We start from the raw sequence: 21,478 nt of genomic DNA, 5'->3' as shown, positions 1-21,478 counted from the left end.
ATATATATATATATATATATATATATATATATATATATATATTGCTCTTGAATTCTGGTGCACCCACGATATGTGGGGGTTCAGCAATTCTCAGAATGAATTCAAGGTAAGTGGATTGTGACTAGTAAGGAGAGGCCTGGCAACCCTGAGAAGCCACATCCCATTTGAAGCAGAACTGATTCAAATGCAGACCAGGCAAGGAGGTTTCAAAAAACATGAGCCATCAAGAACCCTTGTCTTCTTGCTGACCAATGAGTCTCCCCATACCCACCAGCCCCTCATCCTGCAGTTGACGCAAATGAAGCCATAGCTCCTTCCCCTTTGGGAGGTCTTCCCTCAGTAAGCCAAAGGTGGAGTGTCAGCAGAATGTGTGCATATCAAAAAGTGAAATGACCACAGTTAAAGTTAATTTTGTGTGGTGTGTCCACTGTTCTGGTGAAAACAGAAATGCACGTTAGGTCATGCTACGAAACACAAATTGTGTCATTTTGATGACTCCACATATGGGTTAAATGCTCTTATAGTTGCACTTAAAACTAGCATGGGGATGTAGCTCAGTGGTAGAATGCTTGCTGAGCATGCCTGGGTCCTGGGTTTGATTTCCAGCATCACAAAAAGCAAACAGAAAACTTACCCAATATTAAGATGAGTACGAAAATCTATGTGAAAATTAAATGCTTGATTTTCCTCTACTTAAAAGGACATTAAATAGCAAATAAAAAGCACTATGACAGGTCAAAAGAAAAAAGTTTTATATTTTAGAAGCTTAAACAATGCTTCCCCTATCCCCCGCTTGTTCAAATGAGGTGTTCCCAATTTTCATTTTGCACTGGCCCCTGAAAATTATAAAGCAGGCCCTATTGGTCACGGATGACACAGCACAGCCCATTAAAGTGAGAATCTCACTAGCGACCTCTGTCTTAAATCTCAATTTAGAGTAGAGTCAAGAAATTTCTTGCTGCTAAACAATAGCAAATCAAGAGGTCAGTGAATCCCATTCTCTATTTCTGACTTTGCAGCTTGTTGCCAAGATGAAAAAGTGATTGACATCCTGGAAAACCCTCATTGAACTGCAAACTTGGGACAGATGGTGCCACCTGGGCGCATGTGTAATCCAGGTGCTCAGTGACACAGAGACACTGAGTACCCCCCAGGGGAGCCACCTGCCACTCCACCTTTCCCTCTGCTGGGAGGCAGAATACAAACTATGCCATTCTGGCATGAGGATTATTTTGAGCTAAAGTCACTGAAATAATTCTGGATGCCCTTCCCCCCTTTTTTCCTGAAAGCTGAAGATAAAACCCCACATGAAAGATGTCCTCTCTATGCCAGAAGGAAGGTAACGTTATGGTCACCTAGGATGAGCAATTGAGACCAAGAGAATTCTGTACATACAAATCTTGTAAAAATAGTTCTTATCTTCTGTTACCTCCCCCACCCCATGTAATTTGGTTACTTTTCCACAATTGCCTTTCTTTGTTCAGCCTAGTATAAAAGCATTTTAAAGGGTTTGCTACTTCTTTTGGGTCTTCATTCCTTATTAAATAAGTTTGTATGCTTTTCTCCCTCATCCTGCAGTTGACGAAAATGAAGCCATAGCTCCTATTATTAGCTTTTCTCCTATTAATTTGCATTACCTTGTGGGAGACCAACCTTGCACGTGACTGAGTCACACTCCTGGCTGGGTGCTGAGGCGCTCAGTCACAGAAATGTGGCAGAGCTTTCCCCTCCCTTCTTGGGTTTGAGGGTTGGTGTCTTGTGCATGGGTGTGTCTTGCTACAGCCATGAGTGGAGCTACGCTCACCTGTTCCTTTGTAATATAACCCCTTGCCCTGTTTAGGATAGTATCTTCCATGGAAGTGCCTTGTGTGTGTCCCCTCCTCTTACTGAGCCCTTGGGTGTGGCCTACCCAGGTGTCAGTCAACCTGCTGACAGTGGACATCATGAAGATAGACTCAGCCCCCTGAAACCTGACCCCTTGCCTCATTTGAATAGCTTCTCCTCAATAAAAGGGGTCAGCACGTGCTCTCTCTCTCTCTCTTTATTCCTGCGAACCCTTAAGGTCAGAGGAGCCATCACAGCAACCCCAAAGAAAAAGGTATTTGTGTCTCTTGTGTGGTTATTTTACGCAGCCCAGTCAGCCCAGTTTTAACTGGAGTGACCCCTGAGCCTTTTAGTCGAGAGAACAGAAACCCGGCATTACCTCATTTTAATTCTCAGGCCTAGATGAAAAACCCAAAGAGAGTAAAGATAAAAATTTGTCTCCCTTGGGCTGGGGATGTGGCTCAAGCGGTAGCGCGCTCGCCTGGCATGCGTGCGGCCCGGGTTCGATCCTCAGCACCACATACATACAAAGATGTTGTGTCCGCAGAAAACTAATAAATAAATAAATAAATATTAAAAAAAAAAAAGAAATAAAGGTATTGTGTTCAACTACAACTAAAAAATAAATAGATAAATGAAAAAATAATTAAAAAAAAAATTTGTCTCCCTACGCTAGCTCTGAGCAGGGCAGGAAGAGAAGGCTTAGGCCAGAACATTCCTGATGACCACCCAGAGGAGGATGTGGAGACTCCCTGCTTGGAGCCACACACCTGGACTCACAACCCGCTCCCTTCCTCACTTACTTGTCCTGTGGACTGCAAGAACCAGGCCCCGACGTTTCAATGTCCTCATTTCAAACATGAACCTAATTCCAGGTCTTTCCTAACGTGTTAAAATGATCAAATGTCATAATCCAAAGCAAGGCACAAAAATACACTGTCACATAATAAACACTTTCAGCCATTAACAGGATGATTGTTGTGGTTTGGATATGTGATATCCCTGAAAAAGCTCATGTGTGAGACAATGCAAGAATGTTCAGAGGTGAAAGGGTTAGATTATGAGAATCGTGACCTAATCAATGGCTTAACCTACTGACATAGATTAATCAGGTGGTAACTGCAGGCAGGTAGGGAGTGGTTAGAGGAGGTAGGTCACGGGGGTGTGCCTTTGGGGTATGTATATTTTGTCCTTGGTGGGTGGAGCTCTCTTTCTCTGTGTGCTTCCTGTTGCCCGCTCCTGAGCGACACACCCCTCCACCATGTTGTTCTGCCTCACCTCAGGCTCAGAGCGATGGAGTTGGCCATCTATGGACTGAGACCTCTGAAACCAGGAGCCCCGAATAAACTTCTCCTCCTTTCTGTTTTCTTGTTGGGTCTTTTGATCACAGCGATGAGAATGCTGACTAAAATAATAATTATTATTTTCCCTTTGTGATGGAAGGAGACTGTGATTTTTCCTTGTATTTCAGCCCTCGCATAGTTATCAAATGGAGAACTGTGAAAGCAATAAATGAGGGATGCTCTGTGGTCATCATGGATTTTGAATGGGCTGAGAGTGTTCTAAGCCTGATCTTCTTCTACGGACCTGACTGCATTTCTTCACCCAGGTCTAAGCTTCATTAGACTCTGTCTTTCTAGATCATCACTGTTAAGGTCAAACAAGTTCACCCTCACTCTCCAAATCTTGGAGCCATGATTCTCAGACTCCCACAGGTCACTCTAGACCTGTCAAACCAGAATGGCAACAAATGGGAGCTGGTATCTGCATTTAAGGTAACTCCCAGGTGACAGTGAAGTAGCCACATGTCTGTGACCCTGTTTGCACAGAACAGGGTGAGGCACTGTGCTGGGCTGGCCCGCGGGGTTCACAGGATGGAAGCCATCAGCAGTTAATGGTGGTCGGGCTTCCTTACCCCTCGGTCCTAATAAAGACTCCAATCCATAGTTCTGACTCCTGGGGGATCTGGGTACCTTGTCCTTGGTCACAAGAGTTCTCTGAAACAGAGGTTGAATTTCCTGGTGATGTCACTACATCAAACAGTGATCTGACAGCACTGACCACTACCAATAAATACTGCTCTACCTTTGAGTTTATTAATACTGATTCCAATGTGGCTCAGAGTACCTACCGTATTCTGTCTCTGAAAAAAATGAGAATTTCTAACCATAAATTCCATTCCATAAGGGGTATGTGAAACCAGCTAGATCCACTGAGAAACCCAAAGGAACAAGTAATTCTGAATGAGAGCAATGGAGAAGGATGTTTGAATCAACATGTTGGAGTAGTCATTCTTCATGCCAAGAACACAGATCAACTGATTCTTGATTTACGTGTGAGACTGGGAAAGGACCACGTGGGAGTGCACCCTCCTCAGGCCAGCTTCTGGATTTCTGGTTCAGGATTCTTGCTCACATCTTAAAGTGGATTTGATGAACATCTGGCTGCTCTCATGCTGCTGTCCATGATTGTCAGAGGTCTAGGCGTATTAGTAGGTGTCAAAAATATATTATTACCCAGAAGTAGGTTAAAATAGGTAGCTGCAAGCATTATAAGCATTCTTTTAAGTGGGTAATCTTGGCAAGGAAAGTGGGTAGCCTTTGGATTAGTCTGTTCCCAAGGATGCCCAGACTCTGTTTCCTATAAACAACAAGTGCACCTTCTACTCTCTTGCCTAAACAGTTTTAGTGCAGAGACTGAGACCAGAATCCAGTAGTTTTTCTCTGCAACACCATCCTTTGGGAGTTCCTCTGAGCTATCTAATACCCAGGAGACCACTGGCAGAGTGCAGGAGGATAAACCCAAACTATGCTCCTCTTTCAAGTTACCCTCTCCACTTGCTGTATCTATGATAGAACTCAAACCTCAATCTCCTAGGCCACTTCTGCCCTCTCCTGGTACTTTCAGTAATGCTGCCTTATCTTTAGTACCCATCCCTTTTATCCCTCACCCAGCACTCTGTGTTACCCTATTCCAGAGGCTCCCACCAATCTCCATGGTCAACAGCCAAAGTTGGTGACATTGGGGTGGAGAGATCAGTGAGGAGGCAGATAGGTAATTTAGCTCCAAACCAATCACAAGACACAGCCAGACGGGGCCTTGGACACCAAAGAGGTGCAGAACTGAAGGAAAGAAAGGAGTAAAAAAATAACTCTAGTGCTCTGCTTGGATAATAAGAATGGAAAAGATATGGACAGAAATATGACAGATGGAAACAGGAGAGCTTTTGGGTAAGGGCGTTTCAAATTCATTGCATTTAATGTGCCAGGTGAACCTATTAGAATCTGGGATTCCAGAACTCCAGGATTTTCTAAAACCATCTTCATTGGTCATATTCGTAACTTCCTGAAGTTTCAAGATTTTCAATTATTTATGTATCAGGATGAGTTAGTAGGGAATATCCTGGTGTTTCTATCTCCTTTGATCCCTGAAAAGAGATAACAACCTCCTGCTTCTTGGAGCCCACAGGAGCAATTCCATAGGAACATCCTATGAGAAATAATGGGTGGAAGAGCCCAGGAGAGGATGAGCAACAGAGGGGGAGCTGATGAGGACCGGAGTTCTCTGGTGGAACTTGTGGTTGGTCGAACCCCTTCCTGTCAGGGAACTGCCGCAAGGAGTTACCTGGTTTGAGGCCCTGCCCCATCATGAAGACCCTGATGCTCCAAGTTGGACACATGTGTTGGCCCAAGAGGAAGGAGAGTGTGCTGCTGTGCAGTTTTGCATGAAAGAGAGGGCCTGGGTGGGCTAAGGGATGAGTGAGGGGGAAATCCTAACTCAGGGAAAAGATGCCCTTTTCTTCCAATGAAAGTGCTATCTGCTACCTAGCTCTATATCCTGAGGTTGTAGCTGCCAAGAGGGCACCTTTTAAAAAGTTGCTGCAGGGATTTATGTGGCCTTGCCCAGAGAGCAGGATCAGACTCTGCCACAGAGGCCCAAAACAGGTAAACATGACCCCTAACCCCAATCCTACACCCTGAAGTCTTATATGATCCACAGTGACCAAGATTGGTTTTCCTACTACTCTGACACATGGGAGCTTAGAGTCAGATTAATTTTATTTTCAGGGGGAGCAGTCTTAAAGTTTCAAAGGTACACCAAAAATAAAATAACATAAGGGCTATGGATGTGGCTCTGTGGGAGAGCATGTGCTTAGCACGTGTGAGGCCCTGGGTTCAATCTCTAGCATCAAAATAAAGACAATAACAAAATTTTAAAAGTGCTCTTTCTCATAGCCAGAATTGTGGAATAAAACCCACGGGTCTCTCTCAGCACATGGACTTGCATGAACCCTCTCATCACTGGGGGGCTATGAATGTCACCTAGCATCACAGTCCTCTGGGTCCTGTCTCAAGCAGAAGGCCTCTCTCCCAGGGCTGGACACCTCTTGGCTGATGTCTCCTTGTGGAGTTAAAGAAGACTTCCCAGATCCTCTGACAGGTGAAATAGCCCTACTCCACCATGCTGCTGGCATCTGATTGGATTATCCTGTGAGGGCTGGAGGCCGCTCTGCACACAGCTCAGGAATTCATTAAGGCTTCCCAGTCGTGAGAGTGATCCTCGGGGCAGCAGCGGGTGTGGGCAAGTCAATGTTCCAGAGCAGGGGAGCTTGCCAGAGAGACCATGCCAGATGGGCAAGGACAACCAGGGCAGCAGAGCAGCCCAGGAGGGCTTCAGAAAGCTCTGCCAGGTGACTCACCTGAGCCTGAGGGCACAGGAAACCCTGCCTGCTTCCTCAAAAGAATGAGCAGACAGAAGCAGCACTTCTCTCAGACCCCAGCCCTGGCCCCATCACGTAGTTCACTTCACGCGTGGATACGGGACAGCCACAAATCAACCTGTGGGATACCTGAAGCTTGCTCTTAAAACATAACTTTCCCTGCCCCCAGTTACCTAAGGATGTAGGTAGGACTTGATGGGAAATGTGGAGAGTGTAGAAAAATCTTACAGAAGAAGATTTAATAGTCACCAGAAAGGAAAACCCGTATATGCATCTAGAGCAGTATGGGATCAAGTTTAGGATTAGGGCAGGGTGGCCAAGTTTTCTCAGCCTGAATTCTAAAAGAAATGTTAATTGTGAAAATTCTTAAAAATTCAGAATAGAGAGAAAAGGAGCAAATGTTCAGATACCTGCCACTTGTTTTTTTTTTTTTAAATATTTTTAGTTGTAGATGAACATAATACCTATATTTCTTTCTTCTTCTTTTTTTTTTTAAATAAATGTGGTGCTAGAGATCAAACCCAGAGCCTCATGCATGCTAGGCAAGCACTCTACCACTGAGCCACAACCCTACTCCCACTCGAGGTTTTATGTGCAGCTTTTTAAGTGTTTTAACATTTTAGTCAGAACTAATCTGTTGTGCATTTTGGGGGGTTAAGGATATTCTCTTATATAACCTGAGTTCAATTAGAGCTCCTTAAATTTACACTGATACAGTACTTTAATCTACCGTTCATTTTCCAATGTTGAGAACCTACTAAAGTCCTTGTCTCCAATCTAGGGTGAGGTACTACATTTTGTTATCCTATCTCTTTTACCCCTACTATACCAAATTTCACCACATAATCATTGCAGATTTTATGCCTTGTTTAAAAAAGTGGAGTAAGACCATTATGTGAAACTTTTTCTTTTTAAATTTGTTGGTGTTACTTAAGCATCATTTATTACTAAACTGTCTTTGCTCCCATATTAGGATGCACGGAATTCTTATGCATATACGTTAGAATTGAATAGTCCAAATCAAGGCACGTTATTATTTCCTCCTGACAGTTTAGTGAATACTTCTCCTGTGTGGAAAAAAAAAATACTGTTAACACAGCTGATATTCATTTGTGCATTATAGTCAAAATATCACACTTTTGAGAAAATTTACTGGAGTGCTGCAAAGTATGAACTTCACAAAATTTAGTCTTTTATGTCCAAAGTTTCTGACAAGATATCATTGGTTTCTTTATCCAAGGCACGGTCCTCAGCGCCACCCACAGGAGACGTTTTCCAGTTACTAAGTACTGCAGCACTCTAACCAACCTGCACAAACCGGTCTTTGGAAATATGCTGAGATGCGCATGCGCTGAACATTCTAGGCTCATGGCTCAGCAGTGTGTGGAAGACAAGAGAGCGTCCATATACCACTGGTGGGTACAATGCTGCTCGGTGTACCTTTTAAGTAGTGTGATGAAGACAATTATACCATGCACAATGACCAGTTTTGGGGGGTGAAAAAACAGGGTACGATGATTATGCAGTGAAATATGGTAGTGTGAATGTTTCCCCACAAGTTCAAGCGCTGGGAAACTGACCCCCAATGCGTCAGTGTGGGGTCTAAGGATAAGCTGTGTATTACATCGTTACCACAAGTGTGGGTTAGTTACGAAAGGGGGTCCTTTCTCCCTTTTTCTCTCTTTTGCCCATATGACACTCAAGAAGGCTCTCATCAGATGCTTGCCCCTGATCTTGGACTTCTCAGCCTCCTGAATTATGGGACAATAAATTTCTGCTCATAATAAGTTACCCAGTCTGTGGTGTTCCATTACGCAGCACAAAATGGACTGACACTCTCTGCCCTTGACTCTAGAACATTTCTACAGCCTTTCTTTGTTTCGTATGATGTTGGCATTTTTGAAGGATTCACACCTCTCCATTCAGTTTTAATAGAATGCTCCTCACTTTGTGTTTATCAGATGTCCCTTGTGTTTAGGTTAAGGTTATGCATTCCTAGCCTGATTCCTGCATAGATGGCAGCCATCTGTCCCTTGTTGGTGATGTTAATTTTAAACCCCAGAGTTTGGCCCAATTTCTCCACTGTATAATTATTATTCTTTTTCTCCCTAAGGTCAATAAGGAGTCTGTGGTTAGACTTTAAGATAATGCAAATATCCTGCTTGTCACCAAAATTTCCTCTTCGGTTCAATATCTATTGATGATTCTGGGCATAGAGAGGAAAACTCAGGAGAAAAATGGAAACTGGCCCTTTGGGGTAAGTTGAAATATTTTTGTCCCACTAAATATTCCAGAGTGAGAAAGAAGGCAGTGATGTGAGAAGAAACAGGGGCCAGACTACAAAGGGCCTGAAGAGGTTTGGAGTGTCTGTTCTCTTCTGCAGGAGGTGGTTTGGGGGGTCACCGCACAGGCTGGATGGAAGATAGGAGGGCAGTTAGAGGCCTCGCCATCATCCAGGCTGAGTTGGCCTAGTTCACAACCTGGGGGCCGGGAGCTCTGGGTCAGGGAGACCACAGATAGGGCAGCTCAATGTTATACCACTTCAGGGGCATGTGCGGAGTTAACAGCCTAGAGTGCTGGGTTTACTGTGAGTACAGGAACCCTTGTTTTAGTCATCTGTGTGCTGCTGTGACCGAAAGGCCCAACAAGAACAATGCAGAGGAGGAAAAGTTCATTTGGCGCTCATGGTTTCAGAGGTTCATTCCATAGTTGGTTGACTCCATAGCTCTGGGCCCCAGATGAGGCAGAACATCATGGTGGAAGGGTGTGGCAGAGGGAAGCAGTTTAGGACATGGCACCAGGGAGGAGAGAGAGAGAGAGAGAGAGAGAGAGAGAGAGAGAGAGAGAGCGCTCTGCTCACCAAGGACAAAATGTAAACCCCAAAGGCATGTCCCCAATATCCTATGTCCTCCCACATGCCCTTCCTGTTTACAGTTACCACCCAATTAATCCATATCAGTGGATCAAATGTGAGCTTTTGAGAGTTACCACATGTCCATCCTATAATAATCCCTTTTTTTCCTGAGTAAGTCCTCTCTTGCCAACCTGATGATCCAGGTGGGTTCTCATTGATGGACAGGAAGGATGCATATGTGTATGTGTGTAGGGATGGGAGGGATTAATTTCAGGAGGATCTAGAGTGATGGTGTAGCTAATGGTGTCTGTATCCCTGCAAGCAGTGAAAATAACCCATGTGTTTTCATTTCTAGAGCAGCAGAGCAGCACCTGGACAGAGGTGCCAGCACTTCTGCCCCACCCTGGCCCTCAGCAATTCATATATATATATGGTGTGGGGTGTGGGTATGTGTATGATAGTTATATTCATCCAAGGATTAAGGGAGCTATAGCTCCCAGAACTTTCTGTGGAAGAACAATGTTAGGAGTGTCTCAGGAGAATGAGATGGATGTTATATTATGTTGGCCACATAAGCTAAGGGAGAATTTATAATCTGGCAATTCCATTCATGTACCCACTTGGTCATCTGGCAGCTATTATTGAGCTCCTACTATGTGTCAGGCATTACTGGAGATCCTGGGGGTGCAGGAAATCTCCTAGGAGGAATGGTGGGAGGTGGGGAGTTCATGAGAGTACATGAGTACCAAGAGGTAAGCATGAGGCACCCCTCTATCAGCCTCTTGTTCCCCACTCTACCATAGCCCATTCTGTGCACTGACTGCCATTTGCTGATATTGCCACTCTAAAATTGATTGCTCAAGGCTTGCCACAGTGTTCCCTTAATTCACATTTCGTCAGCATAAACATCAGACACATCCCACTGTGAGGTAAATAATTCCATCTCAAGGAGTCCTGAGGCATGGGTTCTGCCTTGGGGATATCCCAAATGTCACAATAGAGACTGGACTTTGTGTAATGTGGTCCAGTTCCTCTGAACACAAAGGACCCCAGCAAGTGATGGTGCAGGAAAGTCCAATTTGTCAAGGACATGAAGTGGGGTACGGGTGAGCGAAAACTGCCCAAAATCCAAATCTAAAGTTTCCCATTTCCCTGCCATGCTGCCCAGCTCTGGTGCCGTATACACTGGTGTCTCGGTGCCTCCATTCACAAAAGCCTGTACGTGAACTCACAGGTGTCTGAGCTGAACGCTTTGTCCTGGAGGTTAATAAGGAAGGAGTAGAAGCAGCCAGCAGAGAACAGGCCACTGCCCCAGCTCCAACCTGGGGCCAAGCATGGACCATTCACAGGACTCATTCTGGCTCTAGCTCATCCTGTGACTGCAGACACCCAAACCCTTTCACTAGGGCATTTCCCAGGACCATGACTCACCATTGCTGGCGATTTTAGAGATGCACTGATGACACGCCTTCTCCAGGCCGCCCGGCATTGTTCTTGCTCACTGGCAAAGTTATGGGGATAAAAATAAAAAATAATTCATTAGCAAGGTTGAGGGAAGGGTGTTCTAACACCAGTGACTGTCTCTGGGCGGGTCTCTGGGGTATGCAGGGTTGCCTCAGTCAGCATGGGAGCCTGGGTGCCAGTGTCAATGTGGGTCCACCTGCAGAGATGGCCTGGGTCTTGGGGCTGAGAGAAACATCTCATATTTCACAGCTGGGGAATGAAGCTGCTGGAAGTTAACAGGCTCATGATCATACCCAGCCAGGAAGACACAGAACTAGAGAGAGAGAGAAAAACAGCTGTGGCTTACTACACAACCGCTCCACGCCAGACATTGTGTGACCACTCTCATATTTAGTCCCTGACAGTCCTCTAGTTTAACTCTATTTTATAGATAGAGCCTGGGGGGTTCATTTAGGTTCCGATTTGCCCTAAAGCCAGGGCAGACAACTGGCAGAGCCCAAATTTGATCCACGTATGTGGAGAGAGCTGGGGTCTTTCTCACTTCCTGACACATGTTCAACTTCTCTCCATTATGATGTCGCTCTCTGTGGACCTGAGGCTGAAGAGTCACCATGAACTTGACCATGTATCATCAGCCTGGAACCAAGACCTAAGTGCCACTCAGGTTTCACTGTGGATTTGCTGTCATCTGAGCAAATTGGTTGACACTGGGAGAAAGGGATTCCCTTCCTTGGAAGAAACATCCATGAATTTAAAACACACAACAAAAATCCAACCAATCAAGGCAGCAGATTTCCCTGCCCGGTAACATAAAGACATTAGAAGGGGCAACAGCTGGAGGAAGCGGGAGGGTTCTTTAATTCCTTCATGCTTGGTGCCTGGGTACAGGTAGTTCTACCATTTTCTACCATTTCATTGCTTTGAAATGAGGCCTCAGCGGGGCCTGGAAGCTCCAGGCGGAATCTGGGTGAACATCCTGACTTCTCTCACACAGCCTCTCCAGGAACTGTTCTGAAGGCATGTGGCTCCACAGGAAAGCAGTCATTGTTCCTAGTATGGAGGAGGAGGTTTGCAAACCTGGCCACCAAAACCTGTGAGCAATGCTGCTGGCAGGGCCTCTGGGGACAGAGCAGGGTGAGGGTGGCAGCTGGAGAGGGGCCAGGCAGTGTTGGGCAGGATTGGTGGAGCAGATACAGAGGGGAGGAGGATGATAGTAGCAGATATGATCACCTCCACCGCCTGTCGTGGGCATGCACCTGCTGGCAGGAGGCCACCCTGGCAGGCAGCTCTTCTGGCAGTGTCTCCCCTCTGTTAACTTGCAGGTGGCATGAGTTAGCTAGAGCTGTAGGCTCTGGGTTTTTTATGTCCCATCCCTCTGCTTCTAGGATATTCTGTGCTCCAAGCCGGCTCTGTACCTGCCGGGTCTTCTGTCCCCCAGTGGGAGACAGTGTGCTAGGAGGGGGCTGGTCCCAACGGAGGCAAATCACCATGCCCTGCCAAGGTCCTCCCCGTGTGGCCCTCCTTTAATCCTCCAGGGCCCTCAGAAGGCAGTTTTACAGAAAACAGAGATTCAGGTCAATTCATTTGCTCAAAGTCACACAGTAAACAGTAAAACTGGGGTTGGAAATGAGGCCCTGGGACTCCATTTATACTTCAAAGTCCACAATCTCTCCACCTGACACCAGAGCAAGAATAAAGGGGGGAACCTAGACAGGAAAGGCTTCCCAGAGCAGGTCGGGGACTCAGCAAGAGCATAGCGCCTTGTGGATTAGACCTGCAGCTGCCGGATCTTATTTAGCCAGGTAAGCATTATTATCCCCATTTACAGATGAGGAAACTGAGGGTCAGAAAAGTTAAGCACCTGCCCAAGATCACACAGCCAGACTGGATCTCAGGTGTCTTAAGAACTGCCAGACTTGCTCTGTCATGACCAGACAGACAGTTTTCAATGCGCTCAGATGACAGGACACAAAGCAGCAGAGCTGAACACAGAGGAACTTGCAGCCCTGATCCCCTACGACATGTCACACTAGGTCATTCCCAGTGGGCCCATTGCTGTTCTCCTGGAAGCAACTGTGGAGGGTGTATGAGTCTTTGTCTTCTGGGCACATAGTAGGTCTTCAACATATTTAATGAATAAGTCCACAAACTACGATTCAAATCTTCCTTCACAAAACTCTGTTTTTCCACCCTGCTGTGCAAAAACTGTCCCCATGGTGTCCTTGCCCACAGAAAATCAGGGTAACTGTAGTCCTGCCTAAACATCAGCCTTCCCTGTATCCTTTACTCGGCTTTCCACCCATCAAGGCGAAATTAGACCAGTTCTCTGGCCTAATGGGGTCAGCCAAGCGCATGCCCTTTTGTTAACCAGGGCAGAGGCTACAGTCATTGACAGCGGTGTGAATTACAGATTAACAGTTGGTGTCCACACTTAATGAGGTTGTCTACCTCGGGAGTGCCACACTAGCAGAGTCACTTGAAACCCCGTCCAGAAGCACACCCTCCCATACTGGGTACAAACACAGTTACCTACAGGAACAGGCAGGTTCCAGTCTGGCCCTCATCTGGGCTCCTAATGGTGACAAGGTTTTTATGTAAAAAAGAGAGGAATCTTGTGTTACAGCACAGAACTTTCTCCTCTCCATCCCCAGGGAGGCCTCTGCTGTGTCTGGGGCAAGTCTAAGGGGGTGAGGAGAAGCCACACTCTGTCTCTGGCCACATCACAGAAAAAGTCCCCAGTCCCTAGCACTGCTCTTCTTAAGGCAGCCCTCTTGGAGTTTACAACTGGGGAGCTTTGACCACACAGGCCTGGGTATCATGGACGCAGCAAGCAACTAACATTGAGAAGCTGGTGGAACGTTCTTCTCCGGGGTTGGTGTGGACTTCACATCTTCTAGCCACACATGCTCCTCAGGTCACAGAAGGGAAACTACACCGGGAGGGGAAACGACTTGGCTCTCGTGCAGTTGAGATGACACTGTTTGAAACATGGGGACTGGTTTCTATCGTACCCTCAACCCAAGGCACCTGGGTCTCTAAATCCACAGCAGCTTGGTGGAGACTGCCTGTGTCATGATATAACAATCCAAACTGTTAGCACAAGGAGACTGGGCAGGACACAAACTTCATAGATCATTTCAGCCTTTATTCAGGAACCGGACTACACCTACAGGAATGGACCCACTTTCCTGGTGGAAAATGAGCCACTGAACTAAGAAAAGGACTGGGCTTATCTAGGTTATCCTGAGAGGTGACTTAATGAATGAGCGTGTCAGCTTGGGCACTCAGGAATTTGGGGTCTGTTTTCCTGGTTGAAATGGGAGGGAGTCTGGCATTGAAGGTCAGTCTCAGGGATTTATCTTACTGGGCTGGATGGAGGGCCTGGGGTCAGTGATTGGTGTCTGGAGAGTGTTTGTTTAGGGAAGGATTTAATGCTTTAGCCCCTTCCCAGAGACTGCCTTTCTAGGTTTGATGGACACCTCCTCCCCAAGGTTAGTTTTATCACCCGGAAAGAATGTACTGGGAAAGGATCAGTGCCTCCAATTTATGGCTTTCTTTCTCACTCTCCTTTTCTCAAGCCTCATTATTTTGGGGCTTGTCATTTCCCATGTCTAATGCAAACATTTGTGCTTTGGCCCTTTAAGGGGGCCCAAGCTCCAGTTTTCTGAGAATCTTGAAGAATGATGTCAAACTACGAAAAGTAATGAAAGGCTGAGTATAGATTTTTTTTAAATTTCAAGTATCTCAAATTGATAGCTCTCTTTAGCCACTAACTGCAAATAATGGTAGAAACATTACTTTATAAAGTAAAACAAACAACGCCAAAAAAACAAAAGGTATACTTATTGGGATTAACGTCAGACTAGATCCATTTTATAAATGAAACAGTTCTTATTCCTTCAAACTCTTTATTTTCATAAACTGACAAGATGGATGAGAACTAAGAAAAGAATGATGTGCTGTTAATCTGTCACGCCTTAAAGACTGTTCCCTAAGAGACAGGTAGCTGTGACAATGGCACTGAGCTTTGGCACCCAGCTGGAAAGGAAACATGGAATTCCCACCAAGAGCCCCAGACACTGGCCATCAAACTCGGTGTACTGTGTCCAGCTTCCCTTACAAGGAATGAAATGTCAGTTTTGTATTATACATATAAATTGTTTTATATATATATATATATATATATATATATATATATACACACACACACACACTTATTATATATAAAATATATTATATAATGTATATATATTTATATATAATATGTATATAATAAATACATATATACATATATGTATAATACAAAATATATATGTGTGTGTGTGTATATATATATACACACATACAATTTCATTCATGTGATAATGTCTACATGTTTGTGTAAATGCCGTAGGAAAACATCAGAAGCACACTCACCAAACCTCAGTTGATGATCCTTCCCTGTGGAGACAGGTACAGGGAAAGGGGGCCTTAGAGGATAGGGTATTGGAAAGTTTTAGAGGCAGGCATGGGAAATATTTTTATTTCCATTCTATCCCCTAGTATTGCCTGACTTTTGCTCCTCCCACAACATGAGCATTTATAATTTAAGTGAGCGGGTGGGGACATGTAGCTCAGTGGTAGAACTTTTCCTAGTATGTATGAGGCCCTGGGTCTGAGCCCCAATACTAAAAAACAAAACAAAACAACAACAACAACAAAACCCAACCCTTTTTATTTAAACCCTCCTAAAGTTCAAGAAGAACTATTCAAAAAGAAAAGAAGTTTAATTGTTTTCCAAAATTCCAGAGCTAAATAAAAAAAGTAGCATATTAGGAGGATAAGTAAGGAGAAAGTCTTCTTGAGAGCAGAAATCAAAAGAGAGATGATGTGATGATTGATGGTGTGGAACAGTGTTTCTCTTTGGGAATATTTTCTTTAAAATTTCAAAGTAAATTGGCAAAAAAAAAAAAAATCTCATGATAAACAACTTCAGACCTCCTAGCTCAACAACTGTTAGTGGTTTGGTGCTTATCTTTCAAGGATGCACATATTTGGAGTAGCTCAGTGCTAGTGCACTTGTCTAGCAGGTGTGAGGGTTCTATCCCTAGTACCGAGAAGGAAACCCCACATATGTATGTGCATAAGCAGACATACACACATTTTAGAGTTGCAATCATCAGGCTTTAGGCACATTAAATTAACTCTTCACATTTTGACATAAAAGGTTTTTTTTTTGGTTACCATAGTGTCTTCATAGCTATCGTTTTAACAGATGCATCATATTCCACAATATAGGTCATTTATACTACCCTTGGCCGTATCTCATTGGATATTTTCTTATCATTTGTTACTATTATGATTACATTCCTAAAAAAAACACGACCCTTTCATTTTTCATGAAAATTGCTTTCTTTTATACATTACATAACTCCTTTAGAATAATTAGATGTAGGATTATTGAATTAAAAGGGTGAATAATTTTTTGATTTTGAGAAAAGATTGCTTTCCAAAGCAGTCGTATCAGTTACAGTACTACCAGCTACACATAAGAATGCCGGGTTTACCACACCTTTGCTGGTATTGGGTATTACCAAGCATGTGATTACTTTTATAGACAAAAACAGAATGGATTTGCTAATTTAATTTACATTTTTTATTTCCAGTGACGTCACACATTCGTTTATGCTTATTTCCTGGTTGTATATTTCCTTTATGAATTATTTTCATGTCCTTTGCTATGGATTTATTTCAATTCAAAGCTAGAACAAGTATCTATTGAGTGCTTAAGTCAACCAAAAAAGTTGCAATTGGAAAGAATAGCAGAAATCTGCTTTTTTTGAAATTTAGAGAACTCACTGTGTAAACTTATAGATCCAAAATATGCATGAAAGACCTATTCACTGTGATGGTGGGAAATTTAAAAATTCATAGGGCCCATCCATATGCAGCACCAGCCTTTTCAACTGGAACTTCTTCTAAGCGAGTGTGAGTCCCTCCAAAGCCGGAGATGCTTCATAGAGTGGACCTAGGCTAGTAATGGTGAAAATGACACGGACTTGGCAATTTCTATACAAAAATGAACATTTTTCTTTATTTGGTAGGAAGTTTTCTTATCTGGTAGAAATCTGAAACAGGAAGCTTGGGGTAGATGGCTGGCAGTATCTTCTCTTCAGTGTAAACAAGCAGTGACTCAGAGGTATGTCTTGTGCGTGACTGTGATCAGATCGTGTGTCTCACGCTTGCTTCTACATCAGTGAGCATAGCAATGGTTAGTAACCCCTGTTGCTTCCTCTCCAAGAAGCTGAGTGACAGTAAAGGGTATGAAGGAATTAACTGATCATAAGTGCTAAGTGATATTCTCAACACACTTCCAATTTTCAATCTAAGTGGTATATCTCAGTGCTTCTCAACCAGGGGGAATTTGTCCCCAGAGGACATTTACAATGTCTGGAGACATTGTAATAGACGGGGTGGGGGCTGTGGATAGAGAAGAGAGATGCCATTAAACACCCTACAAGGAACAGGGCAGTCCCCCACAACAAGAAATTAATTATCTAGTCTGAAATGTGTAGTGCTGAGTCTGAGAAATCCCTTTATAGCTGACTACCATTTCTAATCTTAGCATTCAAATCTATAAAATACTATTTTATTTTAAACTTTCAATCATGTTATTAAATCAATATGGAGCTTGTATGTATAGATGGTTAAGTTTTTGACATTTAGCATCAAGTCAGTATTTAGCATTAGTGATTTTCACCCTAAAGTTCCAACCTGAATCCAGAACACATCTTTGCCCTGGTGATTGTGTTTGGAGTGATGAGCTAAGTAAACTAAATTGTTTACTCCTAAATTCAATGTGAGGATGACCCCAACTTATTGTTCGATTTTGAATAACGCTGACTATTAAACATTAACCATCTTAATACCTGTTTCTCCAAAGGTGGATGTTAACAGGTATCACTGGATATTTCCAGCAGTGTTTTGGGCATTCAGGACACGATCCTTTCTTTCCTGGAGCTCTCTATGTATCCTGTGCTGTTTCCTTAGCAGAAGTCAGTGGAGGTTATTATACACCTACTGCGTGTCAGAGTGATTCAACCCCCTCCCAGGATGCCTTCACTGTTTTTTCCCTATTTAATGAAAATGCACTTCCTTTGAGCTCTACCACACTTTTTAAACGATCAGGTCAAAGCCAACTGCTCAGAGATCCACCAGGTAAGACGTGGAGGTGATTTCGTGGTCCCCAACTCTGGCCCTGTACTTAGCAAGTGGTTTCTAACCAGCCAGCATAACTCACTTTTGACCTTGAGTTCCTGTTCCTTTACAATGGTTCTCTCCACGAAAAACAAAAAAACAAAAATTTCCCTTAGATTCACTGAAGATTTAAGGTTTTCTTTCCCTGCACACAACTAAGAAAAGCACTTCCACTTCCACAATGCTGTCATTTTCTTTCCAGAAAGCATAAATCAGCAAGCTGTCATCTTCCTATGAACGATGCCCAGAGACCCTGTGCTAGGACTGTCTCTCCAACTTTAAAGGCTGCACGGGGCTGTCGGGGACCACTCACCTGTAAGCTGAGCAAAGAGTCAGATCCAGAGCCCAGCGCTGGGTCTCCTTGGTCCAGGGCTAATCTGTGGGCTCCTCTTCACTTGCAGCTCCCCCTTTCTCCCACCCTTGCTTTCTTTCTCGCTTCGGATTTCTCTATTTCTCTCCTGTAGCATGACAGCAACTCGTGCCTTTTCCTCTAAGGGGCGGATTATCTGTCTTACCCACTCCCACGTGTCGGGAGAGCACCCCACACTCCGCGCCGACAGCTTTCATACCCTGCGGTATCTCCCGAGGCCGCCAGGGGGCAGCAGAGCCACCCCGGGAGGCTGTCGAAAGCCCGCCCAGAGCCTGGAGGGGGCTCTGCGCTGGAAACATTTCCATAGGGTACGGTGGCTGTAAGGGTGCTGAAGCTCTTCTCTTTGCTCTCTCTGTGTGTTGGTGGCACATGGAGGGAATGAACTGAATAGGTTCTTATTAGTAAATAGGGTGAGCTACTCAAAGTGGGGGTTAGATCATGATAGCTGCCTTATGTACTTGAGAACTGTCATATAGAAAAGTCCCTGTCATTCCAGACCAAGAGTGAAGTTGTTCAGAGGCAGAATTGTGCCCAGGAGAAGAAACTTTCTAACAGCTGCCATCTTAGACCAGAAACAGGCTGCTTTGTGAGACCTCGTGTTGCCTGTCCTGGAGGAGCATCAAGTAGGGAGAGTTTTCGGCTGCTGATTTCTAAGAAGTGCCACAAACCCTTTATTAAGATGCACATTCCTGCCCTGCCTCCCAAAGATTCTGAAAGTATGGTCCTGGGCTTGGGCCCAAGAATCTGCATTGTAGACCTTGCTAAGTCTCTGGTGGGTGCTACATGGATCATACTTTGAAAAACAGTGGAGTCAGACAACATTAAAGGCATCTTCTAACAATGACTTTTTATTGTAAAAAACCATTTCCAGGGTGTGAGACTAGGGTGAGGCTAGAGAGGCACCTTTTGCACACACTGTAAGGAGCTGCTCCTTCTGAAGGCTACCCCTGCCCTTGCAAATCCCTGGGAGTGATACCTCCTTAAATCTTGTGTCCAAGTCCCTCCTTGGGCCCACTCTAGTCCTGGCCCTGCCCGTCTCCCAGCCCTGAATCCAAGCTGACCACCTTACACCACATGGTAGTGCAGGGCAGAAAGCAGGAGGGGAGAGGACCTGTTGGAGGAAAAAAGTTAGAGATGCTCATGAATCTCTAAGGTTTGGCCACACCTCACACTGAGCAAGTCAGAGAGGAGTTGTGCAGGCAGTGGGGCAGAGTCGTAAGGATTTCTTAAGATATTGAAGTCTGGGAACACAGCAAGTAAGACTCCAAACTTTTGAGGGTGTTTTAGCCCAGGGATCAGAACAGACAGAATTCCAAGTGATGGGGTAGTCTTCCTGAGAAATCACCAACTGGAGGTCACCCAGTACCTGTTCCAGAAGAAGCAAAACATCAAAGACTGTTTTGTCCCAAGCCACACAACTGCATATGTTAAGTACAGAAATGGGGGCAAGGGGGTGAGGAGGCCAGAGGTTTGCAAGATCAGGAATCTTTGGATAGTAATTATGAGTTTCCAAAACTAAATGATAGATGTAATAATAATAATAATAATAACAACAACTGTATCTTTAAGAGAGCAGAGGGAAAATTGACATGGAAAATTAGTTACAAAAGCCATGGGGGAGCCAGGTGTGATGGTACATGCCTGTAATCCCAGTGATCTGGGGAGGCTGACACAGGAAGATTGCAAATTCAAGGCCAGTCTCAGCAACCTACTGAGGCCCTAAGCAACATAGTGAGACCCTGTCTCAAAGATGATGAGAAAATTGCTATTGAAATGCTGCCCAAAGCAAAGTAGCTGCTACAAATAAATACCCCATCTCACAGATGAGTAGCATGAGGTATAGACAGACCAAGAAATCACCCAAGGTCTGATGTTAATCATGCCATAATTTTTTTTGTGTGTCACAGGATCACACCAAGATGCTTAGAGCCTCACTAAGTTGCTGAGGCTGGCTTCGAACTTGCAGTCCTCCTGCCTCAGACTCCAGAATTGCTGGGCTTAAGGTGTGCGCCACCACATCCAGCTAATAAATTTAAACTCAGGCAATGGGCTGCAGAGTCCTTGCTCTGAACCTCTACACTTATTGCCATGTGAATAAAGAACACATTGGAGAAAATAATAGTAGAACTGAATGATAGTTGAATTCCATACATAAATTTGATTATGCATGATGTTGGTTGAGGTGGCTGTTTTAATCAGCTTTGTGTTGCTCTGGCCAAAAGAGCTGACAAAAGAAGAGAGGAGGAAAAGTTTATTTTGGCTCACAGTTTCAAAGGTTCAGTACACAGTCAGCTGACTCCATAGCTGTGGGCCTGAGGTAGCCTGAGGTGGATCAGAACAGAAGAAAGTTGCTCAGTTCATGATGCCCCAGAAGCAGAGTTTGAGTACAAGAATCCAGGGATCATATAACCAATCCCCAAGGACAATGCAGCCAGTGACCTACTTTCTCCAGCCATATCCTACCTGCCTACAGTTACCACCCAGTATTCCATTCAAATCACTAATCCATCAGATGGATTAATCCACTAACTGCGGCTCTCATCATCTAATCATTTCACCACTGAACATTCCTGCGTTGTCTCACACGTGAGATTTTGGGTGACACCTCGTATCCAAACTCTAATAGTGGCCTTGCTGGTGTATGTGAGTTTGTTCATTAGTTGAACAAATTCCGCTTACTTCCAGACACCATGAGTAAAAGGATTAGCCCATAAAGCCCAATGTATCCCATGAGGAATTTTAATTCAAAAGAATAATGAGTTAATGAGTTTTATGGTTTAAATATGAGGTGTCCCCCAAAAGCTCATGTGTGAGACAATGCAAGAAAGTCTAGAGGTGAAATGAGTGGGTTATAAGAGCCTTAACTTAATCAGTGCATTAATCCACTTGAATGGATTAACTGGTTTATGACTCTAGGCAGCCAGGGTGAGGCAGGAGGACATAGATCATGGGAGGCAGGCTTTGGGGTTGTGTATTTTGTCCCTGGTGAATGGAACACTCTCTGTTTCCT

The 21,478-nt window shown here is 44.4% G+C and overlaps 1 protein-coding gene across 1 annotated transcript in view; it reads right to left on the bottom strand.

Moving 5' to 3' along the window:
* Tmem272 (transmembrane protein 272) overlaps positions 1-18,661 on the bottom strand; it is a 36,236-nt gene extending 17,575 nt beyond the window's left edge. Inside the window, exons 1-2 of the mRNA XM_048800894.1 lie at positions 18,412-18,661; positions 10,830-10,899 (exon numbers count right to left, since the gene is read on the bottom strand). Of these exons, the coding sequence (XP_048656851.1) occupies positions 10,830-10,887 (58 nt within the window). The 5' untranslated portion in view covers positions 10,888-10,899; positions 18,412-18,661. The remainder of the gene's footprint in view (positions 1-10,829; positions 10,900-18,411) is intronic.
* Between the last annotated feature and the right edge of the window lie 2,817 nt (positions 18,662-21,478).

Source organism: Marmota marmota, unplaced genomic scaffold (assembly GCF_001458135.2).
Source record: "Marmota marmota marmota unplaced genomic scaffold, marMar, whole genome shotgun sequence".
NCBI classification, from domain to species: domain Eukaryota; kingdom Metazoa; phylum Chordata; class Mammalia; order Rodentia; family Sciuridae; genus Marmota; species Marmota marmota.
Note: the sequence above shows the minus strand (reverse complement) of the source record. Positions and strands in the feature narration are given on the sequence as shown.